This window comes from Ictalurus furcatus, chromosome 14 (assembly GCF_023375685.1).
Source record: "Ictalurus furcatus strain D&B chromosome 14, Billie_1.0, whole genome shotgun sequence".
Classification (NCBI taxonomy): domain Eukaryota; kingdom Metazoa; phylum Chordata; class Actinopteri; order Siluriformes; family Ictaluridae; genus Ictalurus; species Ictalurus furcatus.
Genome location: NC_071268.1, coordinates 16,882,425 through 16,909,132, shown reverse-complemented (window position 1 = coordinate 16,909,132; position 26,708 = coordinate 16,882,425). Strand labels below are relative to the sequence as shown.

The window sequence follows — 26,708 nt, the reverse complement described above, 5'->3', positions numbered from 1 at the left end:
TCCACTCTTCACGCTGGAGAGTCGATTCGTTTGAATCAAAGAGTCGGTTTTTAAGATCGATTCGTGTGGACTTGGTGTCCCGGTTGCAGCGCTCGGCGCAGGGAGTTGTGCGATGGCAGAGCGGGGCGCGAGGAAGACTGGAAGCGGGGAAACGAGGCCACCGAGCAGAGCTGAGAAAGCATGAACATTGCCACACGGATAGAAACAATCAGGCCACAGCTTTCCCAGAGCATTGCATTAACAAAGGTGAGTCAAAATGCCAAAAGAGTTGGAGTAACTGGAGGGATAAACTAGGAGAAACGCTATTTTCCCATGCATTCTCAACTGAAAGTGGCTCTTGCACAACACTGATGTAATATTATATTTATTTTTAGTGCATTTTATTGATTTGCATTCCTTTGATACTGAAATCGGGGAAGCATAAATAAAAAGGTGATAGATAACAAACAACGTGATATTCTCCAGGAGCAATAGATTCATGGTGCTACTTAAAGTTTTAAAAACCAATTAAATGATTTTCATCTATTAATTTGTGCCTCAAAAGTTAGATTTGGATTCCTCATCTCTCTACACCACCATTTAATTTCTTTTCTACATTCTGTAGTTGAGAGCAATAACAGACGGCTGTGTAACCAACTGACTGGAGGGTGAAGTGAATTTTGTTGAATATTGCAGTGACTATATATCGGGAAAGGGAGGGAAAGCATTTTGGAACTTTATCACTGTCTGTCTAACGTATCCTGTGTCACACGTGTGGTTTCTTTATAAGAGGGCAAAAAATAGCCGCAGCTATAGAGAGAGTATGAACCCAACAGCTTTAAAACATTAAAGCTGTTGTAAAAACTGAGGAGACGCAATGTCATGCACACATGCTGTACTAAGAACAAAATATTTTACTTTTATTTGACTTGTTTCTTTTAAAGACAGCAGACAGTTTCACATTTTTCTTTCATATGAGCGATTAAGTAGTTATTGTAATTTTAACAACCACATTAAAGACAGAAACTTCTGTCAAAGTATAATTAAAGTCAATCTGTTCACTTCTGCCCTACAGCAGGTAGTCAAGTAATGCTTAGGCACTGTCAGTATCCGAATACACATCTTTCCAAATGTTGAACACTGATCTGTCTGACCTGTATGAAATCTGCATAGAAAATAGAACTTAGCTTCAATCAGTCAGTCAATCTCTCGCTCTCTCTCGCTCTCGCTTTCTCTGCAGAACAAAGTGGTAGCCTCTGAGTTTTCTAAAGCAATTTAGCAAGAGTTCCAGGATATATTTGATTCTGTAAAGACTTCTTCTGAATGCAAGAGGGAATGGTCAAAGTAGTCATAAAGAAACAAACAATTTGCCTTATAATAATTTGTCTTATACACAAGACAAATGCCCACTATTTATGCCTACCAGGGACGATAAAAAAAATAGTCCAATAGGTATCTGTGCAAATAGGCTATAAACTATTTATACATATAAACAAATCACTGTTTCATTTTGGTTTTAGGTGGACTGTAAAGGGCAGTCAGGACAGCAGAAGGAAAAAGATGTCAGGTTTTGTTCCATTGGGAATGACACAGCATTCAGCTCATGTAACTGAAACAGCTCTCTTTTGAATGAGAGGCTTTGTTTGTCAAGCTCAGCATCACAGGTTAAAGGTCATAGACTATAGGTGTACAGTACAGGGTGATCTTCTGATACTTCAGTGCCATTGGCATGATTGTTATACATACAATTACTCTGTATGTGTATAAAAAGAGAAAAAGTTGGCTATTTATATTAAAAATGTTCATGCTTAATGTTGTTTAATGGCATAGATTATTTGCTTTAAGTTTACGTTCCTTATTACAGACCCCCACTGCACACACTGACCTTTCCCCTCATCTACTTCTGACTCTGACTCTGTGTGCAGTGTGTAAAGGGCTTTCCTATGGTTCAGTTGGTTTATATCTGGATACACCATTCCATGAACACCCCTGGTGTGGAATTTAGCATGTGTTTCAGCTATGTCATGCTCTGAGGCGTTATACCAACAGACTAGGTTTAAAGGAGAGGTAACTGTAATGGCTGGACATAGGTAATAGTCATTTGTGATAGTGGGGGCTTAATGGATAAGGCTCTGGCTTACTGAGCAGGCAGTCAGAGGTTCAAACCCCAGCACCACCAGGCTGCTGCTGTTGGAACCTTGAGCAAGGCCCTTAATCATGACTGACCCTGTGCTCTGACCCCCAATTTCCTAACAAGCTGGGATATGTAAAGAAAATAATTTAGCTGTAATGTATATGTAACAAATAAAGGCTTCTTTTTATTTATGCTAACTGACAAGTTGGTAGTTTTCTGTTTGCTTAAGGTGGTTAGATATCTGTTTTGTAAAACCTTCCTGCAGTCTGTTTATCAGTGTAAACAAAGATGCAGAGGATGTAGTCATAATAATAAGTCTGCCATGTTATCAGTGTTTGCATTTATGATATTGTACATGATATCATTCGAGTAGGTATGGCACTTTATTAATGAGAAAAGGTGGTACTGCCTTAGTTTTGTTTATTTAAAAAGAAGGTGATGGTATTGTAATTTAGACCACATGGGCTACTTGGTCATCAGTGTCAGAAAGAAATTATGTAAATGTTGGGCATTCCAATCTGTTAGCTGCTGCTGTAAAGAACAATATTTCTTACCAAAGTTTCATTTGTCTTGTCAGTGTAAGCAGCTCACTAAGGGAGAAGAACTTGCTCTGACTGTCACCACTTTGTGATGGTGTTAAATGGCTTGCTGCAGACAACAATACGAAAGCCCATGGATTTATGTGTTCGGGAGTCACACCTGTGTGCCAGAACAGAATTGAACCTGGCATTGCACAGACTGTACAGCCTTTCAGTTATAAAGCTCTGTTGCCCTTGGAGAGACGTTTTGGATCTATTTCCCTGTTTCTTCTCTATGATTACCTGTATGAAAGAGATACTGTGTAGCAGGAGTCAAGAGAGGCTGGTGAATAAGAAAGCCCTATGCCCCAAGTCTTTAGATTTAACTGTAATCCACACCAGTGATGAAGAATAGCAAAGCACATACTGTTCTTTATACACAGAAAAGCAAATAGCGATGTAGGCCATTTCAGTTTATTTCTTTCTGCTTTGTGCCATGTGATCATTGTTGGTGCACGAAGAGAAACACAAGACATCACACTTATATTCACATTTGCCTTTACACTTATTCATTTAGTGAAAGCTTTTAACCAAACCATCTGGCTATTTCAGGACTCAGTAGCGACAATTATTGCAGAACTTTGTATGTACAAAATGACAGGTAGCAAATCTAAGATAGTTATAGGAAGAAACAAAGGGAACGGCAGATAAATAGAATAGCTGGACTAAAGGAACCATGCCATACTTACAGTGGTGATGCAGTAGTCCCTAGGACATAATTTTCTGGTTTGATTATCAGGAAACGCTCTTCCTGATGAGATCTTGAACATGTGAAGTTTTAACTTGTTACAGTCTGCTTCAATCAAAGTCTCCTTAGACTTAGGTATGAGGTTTTAACATGGCAGACTCAAAATTCACTATTAGGCACGTTATATTAGGTAGGTTGTCCAAATAACTAAAGTACACTAATGAAGAAAGATACATTAAAAACAGCTACATGCATGTCTACAATAAGTCTACAATAGTCTACAATAAGCTAAAGTTAGTAAGTGACAGCTATTGATTGCTAAAGGTTTAATAGTGAAGTCTTAGGATTGTAGGTTTGTGCTCCATGTTGGGAGTTCTGCAAATGTATTTATTTGGGACAGTGGTAGCTCTGTGGTTAAGGTTTGAAATAAGTTATCAGAAGATTGTAAGTTCAAATCTCAGAAGTGTATTCTATACTGTTTCTACTATAATTTGCTTAGTACAAAACATCTGCCAAATGGAAAGAGAAGCAATGATATGGGAATATCTGTTCCAGTGAGGAAAACATAATGAGCAAAAACACATATTTGGAGGTCATCATCTTCCAAAATATCCTGTAGGATCTTAAGACAGAGGGATAAATCTGAATGGACTGAGTAAGTCACAACTTACTTTGAAATGTTGTCAGAGCATATATTCCTGTTAGTGTTCTTCACACAGATGTGTTACTGTCTGAGGGACATTTAAGTTTGCAGAGAGCTTTACTTTCCTTCAAAGTAAGCATTGTTGGATTCTGATCACAAAATGACCCTTTTGTAAAAAGAGATGAGACTAAACCTGGAAAATGATGAGAGAACTTTGTAAAGAGGCTGGGCCTATGATGAAAGAGGAGTGAGAGGATGGTCAGAAGAAAGAAAGCCTTAGTGATTGCCATGAGAAAGTGAAATGATTAACTGAAGCCCTTTATCTTGGTAAAATCTGTGAAACTCTGTGGAAACTAGACTTTACCTTTGACATCTGAATCTCCCTGGACAGGCTCTGTTTGTGTAGGTGGCTTCTTTCCACATCTGATACCACTCTGAGTAGTCTAAAGATTGAAGCCAATCAGACGTCTAAAGACTCTGAATCAAATATATGTACTTTTTTGGAAAATGATTGTGATTCAATAGCCTATGTAAATCCCCTGGGGAGAAATTAACATGAAATGAGACAAGAATATAGAATCTTGGTTCCTGAGTGGAGCAACAGAAAACCATTTGTGCTATAGCTGGGAGATGGTGAGTTTGAATCCTAACGATGCCACAGTCATCCATGGCCGAAAGCCAAGGGAGCAAAGTTGGCCATGCTCTCTGGGTGTGAGGGATGTTATTACTGTTTCTCCCCTGTCAATCAGAGTGGCACTAGCCAGTCTCAGGCATCTGTGAGCTCATGCACACGGGAGAGTGCAGATCCGAGTGTGTTATGCTACCCTGTGATGAAACATGTGCAGCAGTTCAAAAAGATGCGGTTGACTTGCTTGTCTTAGAGAAACCATGTTAGCTTTCACGTTAGCTTTCATGTTAGTTGGTTGGTAGCTGTCATAATTTGTGGAGAAAATGGGGAAAAAAAGAATCATTATACATAGACTATAGAATGAGACATCTTTGTTCTTTGCTAATGCTAGCAAAATACCAATGGTACCTTACAGTGAATCTCTCTGTCATTGTGTTTTTTCTTTTCTTCACCCTCCTTATCCTTATTTCTCCATCTCTTACAGCCTTCATTCTGTTTTCTCTTTTTAGGCCAGTGAAGAAGGGCAAGTATGTGCAGCTCTCTGAGTCCTAAGCAGCACCCATTTGGCCCAGGCCTCACTGACCTACAGCAGTACAGTCTGTGGCTGGCCAGCAGACATGAAGCCAGCCTGCTGCCTATGAAGGAGGACCTGGCTCTCTGGCTCACCAGCATGCTGGGTAAGTAGGGAACATTATTCTCCGATGTGTTGGTCACAGTGAGTGTCTTAATTTTAGCTCGTGTGGGTTGTGATTTGCATAAACCTATGTCAAGACTGATGAAAAGCATATTACCCAGCATTTAAGGGAAAAAAAAAACAGGACTGGAAGAAGACAATATATTTAAGTCAGATGTCCTTCGTCATGGTATCTAATGTGTATTTTGTTATGTAATGTGCATTACTAAAGTAGCAATACGGCTCCTGTCCCATAGTTATGCAGGAAGTCACATGATTTGCATTGCTTACAGCATGTCCTGTTGCAGTGTTTACCTTAGTCAGGGTCATATAATCATTTAGGTGTATAGTGTAAACATTTTATGTTACTGATTCTATAACATATTCTGGGCAGCACAGTGGTGCAATGGGTAACGTTGCTGACTCACAGCTCGGCTAACTGTCTGTATGGAGTTTCACTTGTTCTAGTTGTGTCAAGGATTTCCTCTGTGTTCTCTGGTTTCCTTCCACCTCCTAAACACATGCTGGTAGGTGGATTGGCTACTCTAAATTGCCCCTTGTTGTGAACGTGTGTGTGTGTGTGTGCGCAAGGTGTAATGGATTGGCGTTCTATCCGGGTTGTATTCTCAATTCACATAGGCTCTAGATCCACCACAACCATGACCATGATAACACAGTTACTAAAGAAGAATGACTGAATTGCATATTGTACTATTGTGCCAATTTGCTCTTGTATTCTTTCCACACATTTCCACACATTCTGCAGCATTGTATTGCTTATTTTGTTTGCACTCAAGACCAGTAGTGATTCAGAAGCATTGCACAGATATTACGAGAAGAATGGTGGTGTGTCATGATTCTGGCGCAGGTGTGTGTGTGGAGTGGAACGTCAGTGGAATGTCTGGCAATAGGCAGGTTGTGTAAAGCCAGCAGAGGCAGGAGCGGTGCTGCTTTTCTGCCTGGAGCTGCCGGAGAAGAGCAGTTACGGTGGACCACACGAGCACCACAGCAAACCACACTCTCCTCACTGCACTCATCTTGAACCTTTGCATTCATTAGTGGTGTGTAGCTGCCTCTAATGTGATGTGAAAGCAGATATCTATCTACAGATGTGTGTAAGTAGTGTGATGTACGAGCACAGCTGAAGAGCATGCGGCCACTCAGTAGGAGCTGCTGTGCAGAGAAGGCAGATTTCCTGTCTATGTCCCAGCTCTAGTGGCATTTATTTACACTGTCACGGTGCTGCTATTTCTGGGAATTACGTGTGATTTGCAGTAAAATTTAATTAGAGTTCAATTGTTATAGAGTACTTAGTTTGATTTAAATGTGTCAGGTTCATGATTGGAATAGAAAATCTAGCTTTAGGCTGGAATTCGTTTCAAGGCATGGTATAGAGTTTATTTTGCGTTACTGTATGGAGAAAGCATGAGGGCGGGCATGAAAAGGGAGGGTATTTTATAAACTCTCAATGTCTCTTTCTGCTCCCCGTTCTTTACTTACCACATTTGGAACTCATTAAAGCATCAAACCCCCCTCTACCACTACTGCACCCCTCTGTTTTAGACACAAAAAAATAGATGAAAAAAATATACTCTTTCCACAGAACCCCCTGCCACTACCTCCTATTTCAGGGTGATCTAACTGAGAAGGAATGATTTTCTGGAAGCCAGTCAAAACCAGCAGCCACATGTTGATCAGTATAGTATCTGTGAGCATATGTGTGTGTGTTATCTGGGCTACTATGCAAAAAGACAACTAGCTGTTTTCTGTTGAGCCATCACCACTGCTGTTTGTGCTGTTTGTCCCACACTGAAACAAGTTTTTATCAGTTAACTTCAGCTACTGGCTCAATACTCCACTAATTTTCACACTTAAATAACTCCTGACCTGCACATAGATCACTTCATAAATTGGGGATTTATTTAACTTTCTGTTTGATAACATTTTAAAAAAAATACTTAAACCATGCACAAAAACATGAAAGCAGGCATCTTTCTGAGGTTTTGTTTTCTGATTGTTTATATTCCCGCCTTCTTCTGTGTCCTTTTTTCCCAGGTGTTGAAATCACAGCAGAGAGTTTCATGGACAGATTAGATAATGGCTTCCTGTTGTGTCAGCTGGCTGAGACTCTGCAGGAGAAATTTAGGCAAAACTGTGGAGAACTGTCACCACCTGGCAAGGTACTTTCTCTCTATCATTCACCTCTGTTTATTTAAATACAACACAGCGAAGACATCACATTTAATCTTCATACAATAGACACACATATTTTTAAAAAAAAATCATTTTTCTCGGGTTTCTCTGATCTGCTGCAAAATAAATAAATGAATAAAGAATGCACACTGAAAATGGAAAAAATCAGTGACTGCTGATGTCTCCACAATTCCTGGCCTCCAAATTCCAGATCAGAAAATCACATGCCTTTCTGATTAGCATTCATATTCTCTATCTTCAGCTCCAGGGGAACCTGAAGCAGACAAAACACTGACTTATTAGCCAAATGACATCAGCATTTTTATCATCACTGTTAAATCAAGTAGAATTTCTTTTGCAGATATTTACAGAATCAAGCGGCTCTCGTGTGCTAATGGAACAATTGGAGTGTGCTAATGGAACAGCAGTATGCATTTACGAATAAACCTTGGAGTGAATACAATAATTCTGTACTTTTTTCAAGGGAGTTTTCTACATTCATTTCATAAGCTAACAGTATTGTGACACTGAATATTCACGCTTCAAAACTTTGCCAACTTGCTTATTAGTTTATAGTATTTTATAGTGTTATAGTGACCCCTTACAGAATTGCAGCTGATCACATGTCAGCATACTGTCTAGCAATGTGTTCTGTGAATCATAGAGCACTGAATATTGTTGGAATTACGGCATGTCTTGGATGATCTTACGTGTTGACAGGACAGGGCTGATTCCAGTGTATCACTTTCAGGTGGCTGATGTGTGTCAGCAAAATCTGGACATAGCTGGACGTTGCTCTCTCACACAAAGACTTTTGTCTGGAACTGTGGATATTTGCCATCTCCTCCTCAAAACTCGCCATTGTGGGATGGTGAACTTCGGAAAAATGCTGAGCGTGCTGATTTATACAGAGCCGGCTAACGATATCAAGGAGTCGTTAACTTTTTCCCCAGAATTCCCCCCAGATGGGAAACGCATTAAGGGCCGTAGATTTTTGGTGGTAAATTAAGGAAATATTTCTGCTTTTGTTGGCTGAAGCCCATTTTCTTCAGAGGCTTCACAATGGTCCTTTTTGCTGGTTATGACTCCCTACAGTTTAAATAATAGAGCCTCTTCAGAATAGCAGAACAGAGAAACTACATTGTGCAGGTCATTACTACACACTACTATATCATTTGCACTCTGTGTTTAAAAAGCTTTATCCAGGTATAGTGTATTAACGGTGATTTATTTTACAGGAAACTTTAATAGCTTAACACACTGGTATGTGCCTAACATAAGGTTGAGATTTCTGTGGGACAGAATTAGGTTCGAGACCATAACTTGATGGAGGTTCAAGCATATGACCTTAAAGCTGACAATCAAGAGACCATTGAAGGAAAATATTATTTTTTCAGACTGGTATGATGCATCACTCAATATAATAACAAAAGCATTACATGAATTCATGTATTTAACCATTAATATTTAGACAGTGTTGAAGAACAAATCCGTACAAAGACATATTACCTCCCTGGTAGTTAATTATATATACAGTATCTCACAAAAGTGAGCACACCCCTCACATTTTTGTAAATATTTGATTATAGCTTTTCATGTGACAACACTGAAGAAATGACACTTTGCTACAATGTAAAGTAGTGAGTGTACAGCTTGTGTAACAGTGTAAATTTGCTGTCCCCTCAAAATAACTCAACACACAGCCATTAATGTCTAAACCGCTGGCAACAAAAGTGAGTACACCCCTAAGTGAAAATGTCCAAATTGGGCCCAATTAGCCATTTTTCCTCCCCGGTGTCATGTGACTTGTTAGTGTTACAAGGTCTCAGATGTGAATGGGGAGCAGCTGTGTTAAATTTGGTGTCATTGCTCTCACACTCCCTCATACTGGTCACTGGAAGTTCAACATGGCACCTCATGGCAAAGAACTCTCTGTGGATCTGGAAAAAAGAATTGTTGCTCTACATAAAGATGGCCTAGGCTATAAGAAGACTGCCAAGACCCTGACACTGAGCTGCAGCACATTGGCCAAGACCATACCGCGGCTTAACAGGACAGGTTCCACTCAGAACAGGCCTCGCCATGGTCGACCAAAGAAGTTGAGTGCACATGCTCAGTGTCATATCCAGAGGTTGTCTTTGGGAAATAGACGTATGAGTGCTGCCAGCATTGCTGCAGAGGTTGAAGGGGTGGGGGGTCAGCCTGACAGTGCTCAGACCATACGCCGCACACTGCATCAAATTGGTCTGCATGGCTGTCGTCCCAGAAGGAAGCCTCTTCTAAAGATGATGCACAAGAAAGCCCGCAAACAGTTTGCTGAAGACAAGCAGACTAAAGACATGGATTACTGGAACCATGTCCTGTGGTCTGATGAGACCAAGATAAACTTATTTGGTTCAGATGGTGTCAAGCGTGTGTGGCGGCAACCAGGTGAGGAGTACAAAGAGAAGTGTGTCTTGCCTACAGTCAAGCATGGTGGTGGGAGTGTCATGGTCTGGGGCTGCATGAGTGCTGCCGGCACTGGGGAGCTACAGTTCATTGAGGAAACGATGAATGTCAACATGTACTGTGACATACTGAAGCAGAGCATGATCAGTATGATCAGACCTAAACCCTATTGAGCATCTGTGGGGCATCCTCAAACAGAAGGTGGAAGAGCACAAGATCTCTAACATCCACCAGCTCCGTGATGTCGTCATGGAGGAGTGGAAGAGGACTCCAGTGGCAACCTGTGAAGCTCTGGTGAACTCCATGCCCAAGAAGGTTAAGGAAGTGCTGGAAAATAATGGTGGCCACACAAAATATTGACACTTTGGGCCCAATTTGGACATTTTCACTTAGGGGTGTACTCACTTTTGTTGCCAGTGGTTTAGACATTAATGGCTGTGTGTTGAGTTATTTTGAGGGAACAGTACATTTACACTGTTACACAAGCTGTACACTCACTACTTTACATTGTAGCAAAGTGTCATTTCTTCAGTGTTGTCACATGAAAAGATATAATCAAATATTTACATAAATGTGAGGGGTGTACTCACTTTTGTGAGATACTATACACACACACACACACACACACACACACACACAGATATATATATATATATATATATATATATATATATATATATATATATATATATATATATATATATATATATATGTGTGTATGTATAGGGGACAGAGAGAATGAGCTAGTGCTTGCTGGGAATGCTTGCTGCTTCCCACAGAAAAAAGTCTGAGAGAGAGGGAGAAAGAGAGGCACATGTGTATGGAAATATTTGAGGTCATGACTCCTGAGGGAGAGAATGAGAAAGAAACGAGAGCTAGAATACTGGAGTCTATTGATTATGCATATCACGGGAGAATGAGAGACCAAATTTACAAGCTGGGAGTAGCTGAATCTGGGTTTTTATTAAAAAATTTTTTTTTTGAATTTGTGTGATACAAGAAGAAGTGGGACTGGACTCACACAGTGAGGTGCATGTTACATAAGTTTTCTAAGCTTAGGAAAGCTTTGTATTTTACTTTCAATTGAGCTTAATAGGAAAACCATTTTTTGTGTTTAAAGTCACTGGACACCAAGGGGATATATAAATCTGGCACTAATTATTGGTATCTGGCTCGGTACTAGTCTGAAATACTAAATCCAATCTAGTATTGGATTGTTAATCCATTTCCCTATCTGATCCACCGATGTATTTTAGGCCATGAACATGTCATTTTGATTGGCCCATCACAGAAAATAAGACACCAGCTGTCTTATACCATTGTGTCCCTGATATATTTATAACTGAGCAATAGAAGCTTGCAGAGTCAGTTCACTTATTAACAGCGATGCCAGTATCAGATCAGTATCAGGTGTCATCCTGTACTCAAAGCTCAAATGATGTTCTTCTATTGAAAATAGACAAAATGAGAGGGAAACATCTCTAGACATTGATGCTCTGTTCTCCGCATCTATGTGACAACAGAACGTTAGAAGTCCTTGTCTATTTATCAGCACAATATAGTATTCCTCTTGTCCTGATCCCTGGCTCCTTACCTGTTTATTATGTATAAATGCTGTACTTAAAGTTTTTAACGTGCTCAAAGACCTCTGTGCCTCATTTTAATTAAGATTTATGTAGTTGAAACAGGAATATTATCAGGCAGAAGGTATATGTAGTATAGAAGGGACTGGCTATATGTTTTTGTACTGTAATACTATTATGGTGCCAGCACATGAAAAGTACTCCATATAAGCAGGTTTTCCACAACTGTGAAATTGGTGCATAAAAATAAGCACATCAATATTGTCAATGTATAAACTCTAGCTGGGAGGATTAAAATTTATATTTATAAAATTTATATTTGGTAAAGAAAAGAACAGCACTGAGTCTCTTCCTGTCATGTCTAACAAGATTGGAGAAACTTGTAGAAGGATCTTGGACCACCCCTCCATTCTGAACATTTCAAACGATTTTATATTCTTATGTTTCTGTATGTACATGTCCCTCCTCAATTCAAAACACAGGGTTTTAGCAGGTTTAAACCCAGACATAGCTATTACAAAATGCTGAATTTGTCTGAAATTGTGACCATTTCTGATGCTGATTCTGATGCAAGTTTGAGGCGATTATCTTGGTGAAAACCCATCTGTAGAGTCATAGCCATAGTCTCCTGAGAGAGGCACATAGGATTTAAAGGGATACTTTACCTAAAAATGAAAATTCTGTCATCAGTTACTCACCCTCATTTCGTTCCAATCCCATAAGACTTTTGTTTATTTTCGGAACACCAAGACATTTTTAATGAAACCTGGGATTTCTGTCCCTCCATTAACCAAACCTTTCAAGCTCCAAAAAGTTTATAAACGTATTGTAAAAGTACTCCACATGACTCCAGTGGTTTAATCCCAATTTTATGACACGATACAAATGCTTTGTGTGTACAAAAAATCCCTAAAATTAAGTCTTAATTCAGAAATATCTTCAGTTCCTCATAGATCTCATGACGCACGTTCATGAGAGAACCACGATGCATACGTGTTGTGTTGACGTGAGAGCAGACAAAAAAAATGCAAGTCCTCCTCTGTGTCGAAATCTGCAAACATCTTTGTTGCAAAGATTGTTTTATGTGACTCAATTTGTGTAATGTATCCCGCTTCCTCTGTTGTAAACAGTGCAGTGCTTCCAGCTCACGTTGTATCGCGAGAATGTCTGCTCTTGTAACATTTACTAAACTGTGCGGTTCTGAATCTCTGATTTTTGGATTTTTATTTTAGCCAACCTCCTCGCTGTACAGAGAGGCAGTATTTATGCATCTAATTTCTAACTTCTGCATCTAACTTTTTTTCATTTTTATACCAGTTGGACAGGACAAGAACTTAAACAGATATGATCTTATCTTATAGTTGTGGATGACAAAGAAGTTTGTGGACAGTATTTTTTAAATATAAATATTATTTAAGGGTATCAATAATTGCCTAGTTTTTAATTAAAGGAAGCATAGAGTATGATGTTTTGCTAGAGGAAAAGTAAGTAGTTGCCTCTTGAAAGGTGCCAATAATTTCCATAGTAAAATTAATAAAAAAAATTGAGCTGGTGAAAATTTATTTGTTGAATATTTTATAGAAAAAATTGCTGGATTTGCATGCTGGTGTGGTTGTAGGAGTCTGTGGCGGAGCAGGAGAAACTTCTGGAAAATCCAGAGAAAAATCTGATCCATTGTAGACTGCATTCTTTCTGCATGGCCTCACTGTACCTATCTCAGACCCAGACACACATATCCTATAGGCAGGCATATGCTACATAAATCTGATTGTGGGTGAGGATGTGTGTGTTAAATGACATTATACTCCCAGTTCCTGGCAATCTTCTTGTCAAGCCCCCTGTTTCCCTTTCTGTTTCTGTTAGGTTCAGTATTGATCACTGAATAGAGAGTAGTCATGATCTCTGGCTGTGTAACCAGAGCTGTGGATGGTGGGAAAGAGATCAGACACTGGTCAGTGATTAGACCCTGAAAAAGTATAGCTCAGGCAGCAGGGTTAGACACCTAAATAGCTAAAGTGTGTGAGAAAAGAGAGAAAGAGAGAGAGAAAGTCAAAAGGAAGAAAAAATGGAGGAGGACAGGGAAGAGGAAAACAGGTCTAATGGTCTAATATGAGAGAATTGGGAAAGGAGGAATTCTGAGTATTCAGATGGTCAACCTATTTAAAATTAACTATATACACTCAAAAATCTAAAGACAGTTAAAGGTAAAGATTTTGGGTAAATTATTTGTCTAATGTAAAAATGCCCATAAATAATGTTGGAAGGGTTGCATGTGTGGACAGGTTCAATATAGTAAACAAATTGTTCCACATAGATATTTTTGTTATTGTGCATGTTTTAGTATTTCCTGTTAAATCAAATTTATTGTTTACAACCGTTCACTTAACTGATTTTTCTTTTCTTTCGATGGGAAAGCGTTTCTGAGTGATCAAACCTATGACTGAAAGTTTATGTATTTCAGCCAATCCCTAATCGGAGGATCCCATGTAGAGCAAGTGCCCCGTCTGGCTCTTTTTTTGCTCGAGACAACACAGCCAATTTCCTGTCATGGTGTAGAGAGGTGGGCGTTGGGGAGACCTGCTTGTTTGAGTCTGAGGGACTGGGTGAGTAACTTTTCCTTAGATTAAATTTGACACATTTGTGGTTTAGGTACTGTAGCTCAGGATCAGCCTTTTTTGCTTGCTCTAGAGTTTTGCTCTTTCTTTCTTATTTTGATGCAACAGAGGATACTGTAGGCTGCAGCTTGGTGACATCTTACATCTCCTCTTATGATGTATCTGGCTCAGTGCTAGATTTAATAGTAGCCAGACCTTCTTCTATGTCTAATGTTGTGGGATGATGTGTTCATGATGACATATGATGTGTGAGATGAAAAATTCACACTGAATCGTATCCAGCAGCTTTGACTTTGTATTATTGTTTAAGTCTTTCCAATATGGTTGCTTGATTAAGGAAAAAATCATAATCACGATTATTTTGGTCAATATTGAGATCATGATTATTAAACACGATTACTCACTGACTTTGGAAACATCATGCATTTATTGAACTTTTTTTAAAAACTTTTTATTGTATTTTTAACATTGAATTTCCTTGAAAATAATTCAGCTGAAAAAAATACATAAAACAAAACAGACAAACAATATATTTACACAATTAAATAATGTAAAAATAAAAAAATTAGATCACTATGCCTTTATGCACTAATGCTTGATTTCTTGTTCTCGCAAGCAGTCTTTTTTTTAAATGTAAATTTTTTACTTATAGCTGCTTACATTCTTTTCTTATGCTTTTGCACGAAATTTCGGTGTTTTCCGCATCCCGTTTTACTGTATTGATGTCTCTCTTGTAAGCTAGAGGAGCGCGTCATGTGACACATTGTGGCGATTCGCAACGCCAGAAATGAACTTTAAACTTCCTTAGCCAATGACATTCTGTCTCCTGGTTTAGATCAGCCTATAGTTTCTGCATGATCTCAAGAAAGGAAATGACCGTATTAAGACCAGCTGTCATGACGCTAGAGGAAATGAGCTTTCCAGTGACACCAAACGTTATTTCTTTTTGTTCCGCATTGGACTCCTTGAAACATAGAGATGCACCGATACTAAATTTCTCAGCCGATACCAATAACTGATTATTCAGAGTGATATCGGCCGATACCGATAGTTCTGCCTTTTATGCCTACTTTTAAATTAATAATAATTAATTCCACAATTCTGAAAGAAATGCAAATAAAAACTATTCTCTCCATTTCAACAAGTTGTTTCACAGTAACTGGTCTCATAAACAGAAAACACATTACTCAATTTAACATAAACACATGAACTAAATTCTGAAGATTAAAGTAAGATTTCTTAACTTATTGAATGTTATTAATTCATTTTAACATTGACTGAATCCTAAAAAAACCTCCTGTTAGTCTCACATTCACTCACCACAAACAAAGGCATTTCTACTTCATCATTGACATCAAACTGGTAAAATATAATATAAACTTTTTTACATATTAACCTTAACTGGATATGAGACACCCTACTCTACAAATATATTTTTCTGAGCAATATATACTTTTTTGTCAACTCATCTTCGTTTAAATCTTTCAGCATTGTACTGGCGCTTTAATTCAGCACGGGTAGCGCGACCAAAAAAAAAAAAATTAGACGCCGAAACTCCTGCTTCACTGCTGTTTACGTCCGGTGTAAAATTTTAGCAGTGCAGAACTTACAGAGCTTACAAACTGCAGTTTTGTCGTCATTCCACACAAGAGACATCGGTGCATCTCTACTTGAAACCAAATTGTTTCTGGCTGAAATGGTTTTATCTTTCTTGTTGACCAAATGGTCCCATTACTGATGATCACACTTCACCAGCAGGTCACATACAACTCCTAAACATAGCAGTGGAATCTGACTGAGAGGTTACATAGAGCAGTTACATTGTGTACAATTACTTGGTTTTGGCACAGAGGAAATCCTTGTGCTTCTAAGTGTCCTCACCTTGGGGCTTTTCTGAGCAGCAGACTGTGGCTGGCAGTGGATATGATAGAACAAGAGAAAGAAGTGTCTCCTCTTTTCCAACCTCCTCTCCTTACTGTCTAGGATGGTGAATGGACCTAATTGTATCATGCTAGACTCTCTGAGCTTGTCTCACTCTCTCTCGGTTCCCCTCGCTCTCTCTCTCTCTCTCTCTCTCTGTCTCTCTCCCCCTCTGTTTTCTCTAAACTGCTATAAACTCTAGTTACCTTGGAAGACAATAAAAATTAAACCAGATTTTCTCTTTATTCAGGTTTTGTACATACTGTATGTTCAAGACGACTGGAGAACTTAATAACAGAAATAGAGAAAGAAAGAAAGAAAGAAAGGAAGAAAGCATGATATGAGGTGAGGTAAGGAAAGTAGGGCAGGAAAATGAAACTGATTCCTCTAAATGAACACAGTTTTTTCCCCTACACATTGCAGTTACACAGTCAATTCTTTGTTTTGTATGTGTATGTATAAGACCTTGTATTTTTGCGAACAGAGCTTTGTATTTTTATAATGTGACTACTTGGCTGCTTTCATCCTTCCTACTTCAGTATAAAATGGTCTAAATGATTGAATCTCTCTGGACCCTCAGATCAGTGAAGTTGATTACACGTGCGTGAAATGAGCTTTTATGTGCTGGGTTTTTGTCTTTTTGGTTTTGGTCTTGGGCCATTGTTCAAGTAAAGGCTCGCTTAGGGTTTCATTCCAGCCAACTGGCTTAATATTAGAAAAGATGCATATAGATCTGACTATGTCATTTTAGACGTTTAAACTTTTATTCATTTTTGCTTCTTTCCTCCTACTTTATTTTCTGCTGAGGTAGATGAATGCATGCATGGAGCTGCCATTCAAATCAGGTGGGGTGCACTATAGTTTGGAGTTGAATTGAAGCTCATTATGTGTTTACTGCATGTTGTACTGAATCACCTGATCATTACTCTGTCATGCGAATGAATCTTGACTAATGAGGCATGAAGCATTTAACAACAAACAGATGTGTACTCTATGAGCAGGTGTTTTTGTAGGGTTATAAATGTCAAATGTTTATGCAACTTCTGAAGCAATATTGCCACATAACAGGCTGGATTTTCTACTAGCATACATAGAAGTATTAGCTTTGACGCCTACCTGAAAATTTCAATTTGCACAAACTGCACGGCAGTTTCTGAACATTTTATTTCTGGGAACTTTTCCTAGGATGTAAACTTTCCAACAACATTTTAGCCATATTCTGAATGTGATGTTTATATGCATACAGGCATCGGAATATTCCTGTATACGTGGTTGTTGTAAGTATGCCTGAGTTGCCATTCCTAAATACCTAGCATACAGCTAAGCATCTGTTAGAACCCACAATTCCTTGCAGACTGAATATGCGCATATATCTCCTTTCAGTGGATTTGGATCGGGCAATCGGATTGCGGCATTTACATTCAATACTAATTCGAATATTGCCAAATTACGATTAATATTGGAATATTGATGTTCAGGTAAACATAGTCATTTAGTATTGAGTCACGTAAATGCCGCAATCTGATTCAGATTCAGAATTGGATTCAATCCCGATTTAGATTAAGACAATATTCTGATTCCCACTGCTGGAATATACCTGTTTTAATCTGAAACGTGTTGCATGTCATCACCTCATTCAGAAAATCCACTGAAAGGAGCTATATGCGCATGCTCAGTTCACAAGGAATTGTGGGTGCTAACGGATGCTTAGCTGTAGGCTAGTAATTTAGGAGTGGCAACTCAGGCACACTTACAACAACCATATATACAGGAATATTCTGATACCTGTATGCATATAACCATTGTATCTGGAATATGGCTGCAACCTGAATATAGACCATAAATGGAATTTGATGTGCATGTAAATGTAGTCACTGACATGTGCTCCTTTAAATCTGTCCAACAGTGTGCATTTTCAGCACCATAATGTACATACTTTTTTTTTCATTCATCAGCTTCTCACCATCACATTTCTGCATTGTTGTGCTGTTATTATGTTATGCATAATGTTTGGGCATCTTTGAAATACCTGGATAAATGTTGAAAGATTTGTGATTTTTGGTTTCTATTGTCTGGCCTCCAGTCTTGCACAAACAGCCACGTGAGGTCTGCTTGTGTCTGCTGGAACTGGGGAGGATAGCGGCTAGGTAGGTGGAATATACTGAGTAACACATTTTCATACCATTTGCTCTGCCTCATAATTCATCTGAGTGCCATTTGATGGATGGATCTTTGTATGTCAGGTATAAGGTCGAACCACCTGGGTTAATTAAGCTGGAGAATGAGATCGAGATGGAAGAGAAGGCTCCAGAGCCGCCTTCCTCTCCCGTCTCTCCCACTCAGGGCACTTCCTTTAAGAAATGCTCCTCCTGCAAGAAAAGCACCGGCCAGCTCCTGGATGATGCTGTAAGTATGACATATAGCTCCAGCTATTACACTGGAATATACAGTATGGACACTTTAATTATCATATATTATACATGGATTGTTTGTTTGCTGTACAAATTGCCTAAATACTTTAGATCTATAATTGAAATTGATGTTTGCTCAGGTAAGGCACATTTCTGAGGAGCCTCCCTGTAAGTGCCCTAATAAGTTCTGTGTCGAGCGTCAGTCACAGGGCCGTTATCGTGTTGGAGAGAAGATACTCTTCATTCGGGTGGGTATACTCTATATACTGTATGTACATACTATATGAGTTCCTTCTGTTATATGGAGACCTTGGAGTTAGAAGGTACTGTCTGACGATCAGTTTTAAGATATTGAGTCATGATGTTTTGACCCGCAATAAGGTCAAAGTAGATACTTCACTTTTTTTCTTTTTTTTTCCTTTTTTTTTTTTACAGTCTTTTGGTGTGAAACATACATGTATATACATGTATGTAAATGTATATATATATACAGTGATGAAAAAAACCCCAATAGAACTTTAAAATTCCAAAATATCTATATGACTGTCATTCTTAGACTGTCAGTCTCTCTCTTTTATCTACATGTACACTAGGGGTGTAATGCAGGGCCACTATCTGTATGTGTAGCTGTGCTCCAAATATCCATTTCTGTATTGGGTTTAAACTCAAAGTGGGCCTGGCCTAAACTAGACGTTTTAATTAACTGTAGCATTATGTTCCTGGAAACACTGGTAGAAATGCCAGCACTCTTAGCATGGTGTTTGAATTTAGGCTCAGACAGTTTCTCAACCTTATCTACATGAATGCATAATTGGTCTAATCTATACAGTTTATGTGTTCTGGACTGTTTTCAATACTGCTTGTGCAGTTATTTTTTAGTTTGTTTGTGCCTTTGTAACAAATTTAGTTGGTGCTTTGTCCCAAAATATAAACAAACTAGTAAGCTAATTTAAACCACCACCACTCTGATCATGCAGTTACTAAGGATGACTGTATGAAAGCTGTATTTTCATGTTAATGAACATGGTGTTTCTTTGTCCCTTGAGCTTGACATATGATCTCCTGCTCACACAAAAGTAAAAACCTCCCACTAATGCCACGTTTTCTTTGTCTGGATCTCAGTCCCAATGCAAACCCTTCAACCGGATACCCTGTGGAAATTGAAATGAGCAATCAAGCACTATGTAAACAATTTGGAATATTCAGTGAGCAATTTAGAACTTATTATGAGTTATCATGATCGATATCAGGATAATAAAGTCATTTCAAGTCAGCTGTTCATCCCTAACCTCATTTTACTGGTTCACAGACCTCAGTTTAAGAAGCACTGATCTTAGAAATGTACACAAGGAGCATCCCACAACAACACATATGCTGTCTCCAGACTAATTGAGATTAGTGAGGTATGGCCTGGTACCCATAGGAACTCTGTTACCTGGCAACACAAAACCAGCCCTCACACCCTGGAGAGAGTGGATGATTTAGTTACAGAATATCCTCTGTGTGTAGGTGTTTGCTTTCTCTCAATACTCTCCTCACTCCTAGTTTAACAGTAATAGCCAGAGTAATGATGGCCAAGTGGAGCAGAGATGAGAGGGAAGAATATTGGCCAGGCTTCAGAGCAGGCAAATTGGCAAATTGTATACAAATCCGCACAATTTGACCATTCCTTGGTGGATTTTCTATTGTGCTTAGGATCATTATCCTGTTTGAAAGGTCCACTTTCTGTTCAACTTCAACTTTCGGACAGATGTCCTTACATTATCTTCAAGCACTCTTTGATATGATGTGGAATTCTTAGTTGAATCAGTGAGTGCAAGCTGTCCAGACCCTGAGGCAGCGAAGCAACCCCAAACCATAACATTTCCACCATAGTGCTTCACAGTTGGTATGAGGTACTTCTCCAAAAAACTGTCTTTGGTCAGCGCCAAACATGTCTGCTGTTACTGTGGCCAAACAACTCTATCTGTCCAGAGCACATTATTCCAAAAGGCCAGCCCTCACACCCTGGAGAGAGTGGATGATTTAGTTACAGAATATCCTCTATGTGTAGGTGTTAGCTTTCTCACAATATTCTCCTCACTCCTAGTTTGACAGTAATAGCCAGAATGATGATGGCCAAGTGGAGCAGAGATGAGAGGGAAGAAGTTTGGCCAGGCTTCAGAGCAGGCAAATTGGCTCCATAAATCTTTAATGAAGTGGTGGTGAGATAGTGACAAGTGTGTCAGTACTGACTGCACTGGACTCAAGTATGTGGCATATTTGTACTTGAAGGGGTTTTGAAGTGGTGATTAAGTACTAAACATAACAAAATGTTAAGATGCAGCGATATTTAAAAAGAGTCATCTAACAGTAACATTTCTGCAGGAAGCCAGTTTTAGACACTCTCTCTCCTTCCTGGTGTATTTATAATGAGTGCGTCTCACACATTTATCTCAAGTAACTGCTCAGACATCTACTCAACAATCTACTCAGATCTCCTTAGATCAGTGTAAGATTAGTGTGTTGAATGTGCACAGAAACCAATTTGATTGATATTTAAATTAGGAGTGTGACAATTATATTTCACATAACATTTATTCATTAGTCAGATACTTTCATTCAAATTACTTATACATTCACACACTATGGACAATTTAGAGATGCCAGTCGGCCTACAGTGCATGTCTTTGGACTGGGGGAGGAAACTGGGGTACTCAGGAGAAACCCTGAAGCACAGGGAGAACATGCAAACTCCGAACACACAGGGCAGAGGCGGGATTCGAACCCCTACCCCAGAGGTGTGAGGCACTTTTCATTTGGTGTGTTTTCCCCATTTTGATTTGTGTAAGAGTTAAATTTAAAAAAATAATTTCGTACACCACACACTCTCTTACTGCCATTCGCCATTTCCATACCAACTATAGATCATACGGAAACTAACCCATGTCTGCTTTTTATTTTATTAGATTTGTTTATCTTTGAAGGATACAATTCTGTTTTCTGTTTGGTTTTTTTAAAAGTACAAATTCCATGTTCAAACCCATATCTCATTTATGTTTAGAAATTCCCTCCTCCATAAAAATTCATAGAATACATAACCATTTCTAAATGTGAGATTCTTTCTTCCACTCAGCTTTTGTGCTGCTTAGAAACCAAGGTCATGTAATTTGATAAAAAAACGACCTTGAGTGTCTGCTACCAAATGACAGCTGATGTTTTGTGCAATAATACACTCCCGCTTGCATTCTATTGCTTTTAAACAAAAGCATAGCAGCAACATGGGCCATCACCTATTCAGATAATTCTAATAGCAATTGAAAGCCAAATTCTTTGAACGGCTCCCACTGAAGGACAGAATGTATAAATCTCCGCGAGAGGTTATGTAGGATGTCGGTCTATCTGCAGTTGTTTTTTCTTCCCTTGTTACATTTACTGTTGTAGACAGCAATTCAAATTCAAACCTTGGTGAATAGCTGGGCTGAGAAGTTGGATGAGTCATGAGTAAAGGGAATGGAGTAAACACACATGACTTTAGGTACCTCTCAGACAAAAAAATAATTCATGGTAATCTGTAACGTTTGCTTGAGTTTAGACATGAAAAATACTGATATTGAGAGAACTGACCTTCACTGATAACCTTAACATTTCACTCTGCTGACTGTGTGTGTGTGTGTGTGTGTGTGTGTGTTAGAGCTCTTCAACACTGGGGCCTTCTCTCTGCTTGTGTGCTTTAAAATGTGAATGAGACTTTGTCTCTCCACCCAAAGCCTATTAAGTTGGTGAAGGCAGAGCCTTAGGGCTCTTCCTCACTGGAGCCATCATGGCCGCCTCTCTCCCTCTTCGCATTAAGCACCTTATGAATGTTTTATGTTATTATACCACCCCGGGGCAGTATAAACACATTTCAGTGTATTGAAAATAGGCTCTATGTTGCTTTGCTCCTTCATATTGGCACTCTTGTTTGTTTTTTTCCTATTTCCCTCCGGCTTTCACTTTTGGTAAGTTGTAGCTGTTCTGTAGCTTGTGTTTTGCTGGGTCAGCGCCTTATTTCAAAGGGACAGCTATACCAGAGGGCAAAAGTGATAGCTTGTCATTTTTTTGCCCTTTATAAAAGTTTAATCGGGTCGATCAGTGGCTGTTTGCACTTGTATGCTCATGGAATAGAGGAAATTATTGCTGAGTATTTTTGACCTTCCACAGTTTTATTGTAAATCTTATGTGAGTAAATAATGTGCTTAATAACTGTGCCTTTGGATTAGTAATTCATTAAACTATTTAATGATACTGAAATGCAGGGATTCAGAACAGAAAGATCGTGAATGTGTGTTATGCCCTGCAATGAACTAGTGTCCCTTCCAGGGTGTATTCCTGCTTTGTGTCCAGTGTTCCCAGGGTCCACTGGGGAGCACTGTGCTCTGGATCTGCCACATCCCTGACCAGGATAAAGTGGTTATTGAAGATAAATGAATTCATTAAATGTATCGTATAAAGGAGCGTAAACAATAAAAAAAAAATAAATAAAAAAAAGGCTAATTTAACTTTTAAGTCTGATTCCTCCCAATGTTTCTTCTCATATCATCATATTTTTTTCTTGCCACTGTCACCTCTGACTTTTCATTAAGGATCCTGAATTCTGTAAATATTGATTTTTGTTACAATAACATACAAATAAAATTGAATTTATTTGATAGGTCGTTTCATACAAATGTGTCCCGCTCCTGACCTGTGTTCCTTTTTTTTTTATCATTTGCTGTGTATACTGGCAGTTTATGATAGGTGAGTAAATGAGAGGCTTAGGGCCCCAAAGGATTAGAACCAGTAAGTGAGAAGTCTTTCTTTTATTCACTGTCTGCCTTATTGGATTCAAGGTGAGATTGCCATGGCATCCAGTCTTGAGAATGTGCCTTGGGCTGCATCAGGTGGCAAAAGCCAAAATCGGGGTGTGAAGAAGTGAGTGGAGGTGTTGAGAGAAGAAAAGTAATTTCAGAGATTGACTGTGTACACATTGAAAGGATGAAGGTCTCGGTGTTTGAAGTTTCTTGTTTAATAGCCTCAGTATCATGATGCTTTATGGATCAAAAATTATAGAGAGATTTGGAGTAATTCTAGTGTACAACAGTTACATGGTTCAGTAAGATGACTGTTTTGTGGCTCTGGGCTATGAAAAATTTGAGGTCCCCTTAAAATTGATAGTACATATGTTATATAGAAATGACAACAGCATAATGAATAGGCCAGTATGAAGTAAGAAGATGGTGTGTCTACACTAATCTGATGCAACAAGACAAAAAAGAATAGGAACACAGCCTGGACAGGGCTACAACCTCAAAATGACAATTGCTTTATTTTGTGCTTGTAAGTTTCAGACAGGCAGAAAATTAGGAAATGATAATGACCTCTGACTTTACTGGATTGCAAAGTAGCATTTGCTTTTTTGTGATGCAGCCGCTTGACACCTTTTTACCACTGTACAGGCTTATTCTGACGAGCTGAAAACTGACAACAACAACAACAATAACAATAATAATAATAATAATAATAATAATAATAATTGTGTAATTCATAAACTGTTTCTTTTCAATCAGCATTTACCACCTGGTAATGCTGGTCTACCAGCTTGACCAGCAAGGCCTGTGTTTTGGCAGCTGGAAGCTGGTCAGACTAAGCTGGGGTTTTTTTGTTTTTGTTTTTTTTAGCAGGGTGGCTCATGTGCTGTTTAGATTATGAGCATGAACTGCAATATATAGTATGAATATTACATTTTATAGTGTGTATTGCTAGTAACCATGCCCACATCACTCACTTACATAACGTGTAACATGAAGGCACGTGATTTTCATGATGTAATTGGCATGATGAAGGATACATTTTTTTTTAAATAACTGTGTGATATAGTGAGATGCTAGACTGGAGCCCATACAGCCTATAATGTGTCTTTAAACAGTATTTAAAAGCTTTAAGCATTTTCTCAGTGATCTTTCCTTTTTAATAGATGCTGCACAATAAACACGTGATGGTGCGAGTAGGTGGCGGCTGGGAGACATTTGAGAGTTACCTGCTGAAGCATGACCCCTGCCGTATGCTTCAGATTTCCAGAGTAGAAGGCAAAGTGTCACCCATCTCCATCAAGTCCCCTAGCATCAAGGATCTAACCCCTGACAGCTACCTGGTGGTGGCGGCCCACTACAGAAGTAAGAAGTAATAAAGGCCGGTGACAGATGAAGAATAGGCTTTGAGGTGAAATTCATTTCACTTATGTAAAGTATAGCTGTTAGCTGGCATTAGTTACCTCTAGCATCCATCATGTGAGGTTCAAACCATTGGGATCCAGTCATTTATATCTGATGCAAAATCCCAGGGTAAAATATACTCTGGACTAAGCAATGGCAATCTCAAACTTTATTTCCGGGCTTTATTTTTCTTGCAGATTGTTATCACTACATAGACTGCTTTTATTAAAATAGCTAATTTAGCTAATTTGACACACTGTGTCTGAACAGTACAGCAGGGCTGAAACACAGACTGTTGGGGTTAAGGGGAGAGGGACTGGAAAAAAATCATAAGATTTTTATTTGTATATTATTTTTGACATCTCAGAATGCAATTTGGTGAGACAAAGATGGGATTACAACTGATATATGTAGTGTAGATTATGGTGATTTCTTTTTGTTCTACTTCTTTTACTTTCATTAGTTTAGATTTCTGCATAACTATTTCTTCAAGTTGAGTGATGTATATACATTTACTTTTTTTTTCCTCGCAAAATGGCAGACATGTCATGTCATAACTTCTTAATGTATATATTTGCGGTATTATATCGTATCTCAATATTAAGCAATGTTGTTTTCTCTTGAATTTTTCTAGGATTTTATTAAACACTTTTAGATGATGATTTTTTTTTTATTGTAAGACCAGATATAATGTAAATGTAATCACCTTTCCTCTGTGCAAGACCAGTCAAACATATGAGCTGTTAATAGAATCTGATGTGTGTCTGGAGTGAAATAAATCAGCAAGCGTTTCTGGGATTTTATCCATTAAATTAAAGTAACTGATGTTTCTAGAAGCACTTTGTGTACCATAATCTATTCTGGCCACACTCACATTCCTTCCCATTGAAGCTTGATAGGTTGAAGCTCATCCCAAGAATAGGCACCAGTTGCAAAGCAGTCCTACAGCGACCTCGTCTGGTTGAAACTTTTTCATATTTCAATTAACAAAAAATATCCATACATCCATCCATTTTCTGTACCGCATATCCTACACAGGGTCACAGGGGAGCCTGGAGCTTATCCTAAGGAACTCGGGGCACAATGCAGGGGACACCCTGGACGAGGTGCCAATCCATTGCAGAGCACAATCACACACACATTCACACACTACGGACAATTTGGAAATGCTCATCAGCCTACAATGCATGTCTTTAGACTTAAACTAGAGTACCCAGAGTAAACCTCCAAAGCATGGGGAGAACATGCAAACTCCGTGCACACAGTGTGGAGGCAGGATTCAAGCCCCCAACCCTGGAGGTGCGAGGCAAACGTGTGTTCTCAATATTTCAATATTAAGATAGTGATCTTGCACTAAATAAAGTCCATGATTTCATGTAGTGTTGTTCTTGCAGTACTGAGATTAATTTAAAGGTATGCAATAGTAGTTTTTATTAGAACTACACACAAAAGGAACAAAGGAATATTCACATGCATAGGGGCAAGTTAGAGCAACCAATCCACCAACCGGCATGCTTTTTGGGAGGTAAGAGGAAACCAGAAAATGCAGGGGAAACCCATGACATGGGTAGAACATGCCAAAGTCTGTATGGAGCGCAAGGGTGGAAAGTAATGAAATGCATGTACTTTTGTTACAGTACTTGATTACATGGTTCCCATTGTCAGTACTTTTTTGATAATTACATTTATCTATTTTATATACAAAAAATTTTTTATACATAAATTCAACTTTGCTACAATTTTTTCTCATCACAGTTAGATAATGCATTGAATCCTGGAAGACTGTAAGCCAATTAAATAAATGTTTAAATGTATTTAATTTTTGAGATTGAATAAAAATAAAGCAGTTTCCTGATGAAAGTCTACACTTCAGCCACCAAATGTTTAGCAGTAATGCCAATGAGACACTGGGATTAGATGACCATCCCAGGCCCAATTTATGAGGTACATTATATGGCCAAAAGTTTGTGGACACCTGACCATAACACTAATACGTGCTTCTT

The 26,708-nt window shown here is 38.7% G+C and overlaps 1 protein-coding gene across 1 annotated transcript; it reads left to right on the top strand.

The window, feature by feature from the left end:
- The first annotated feature begins 83 nt into the window (after positions 1-83).
- On the top strand, positions 84-26,369 carry LOC128618251 (growth arrest-specific protein 2). Its single transcript, XM_053641781.1, has 8 exons — positions 84-246; positions 5,160-5,327; positions 7,379-7,503; positions 14,009-14,150; positions 18,166-18,229; positions 18,326-18,488; positions 18,634-18,741; positions 24,468-26,369. Exons 2-8 carry the CDS (start codon positions 5,180-5,182, stop codon positions 24,675-24,677), a joined length of 960 nt encoding a protein of 319 aa, XP_053497756.1. The 5' UTR covers positions 84-246; positions 5,160-5,179; the 3' UTR covers positions 24,678-26,369.
- Positions 26,370-26,708: the final 339 nt, after the last annotated feature.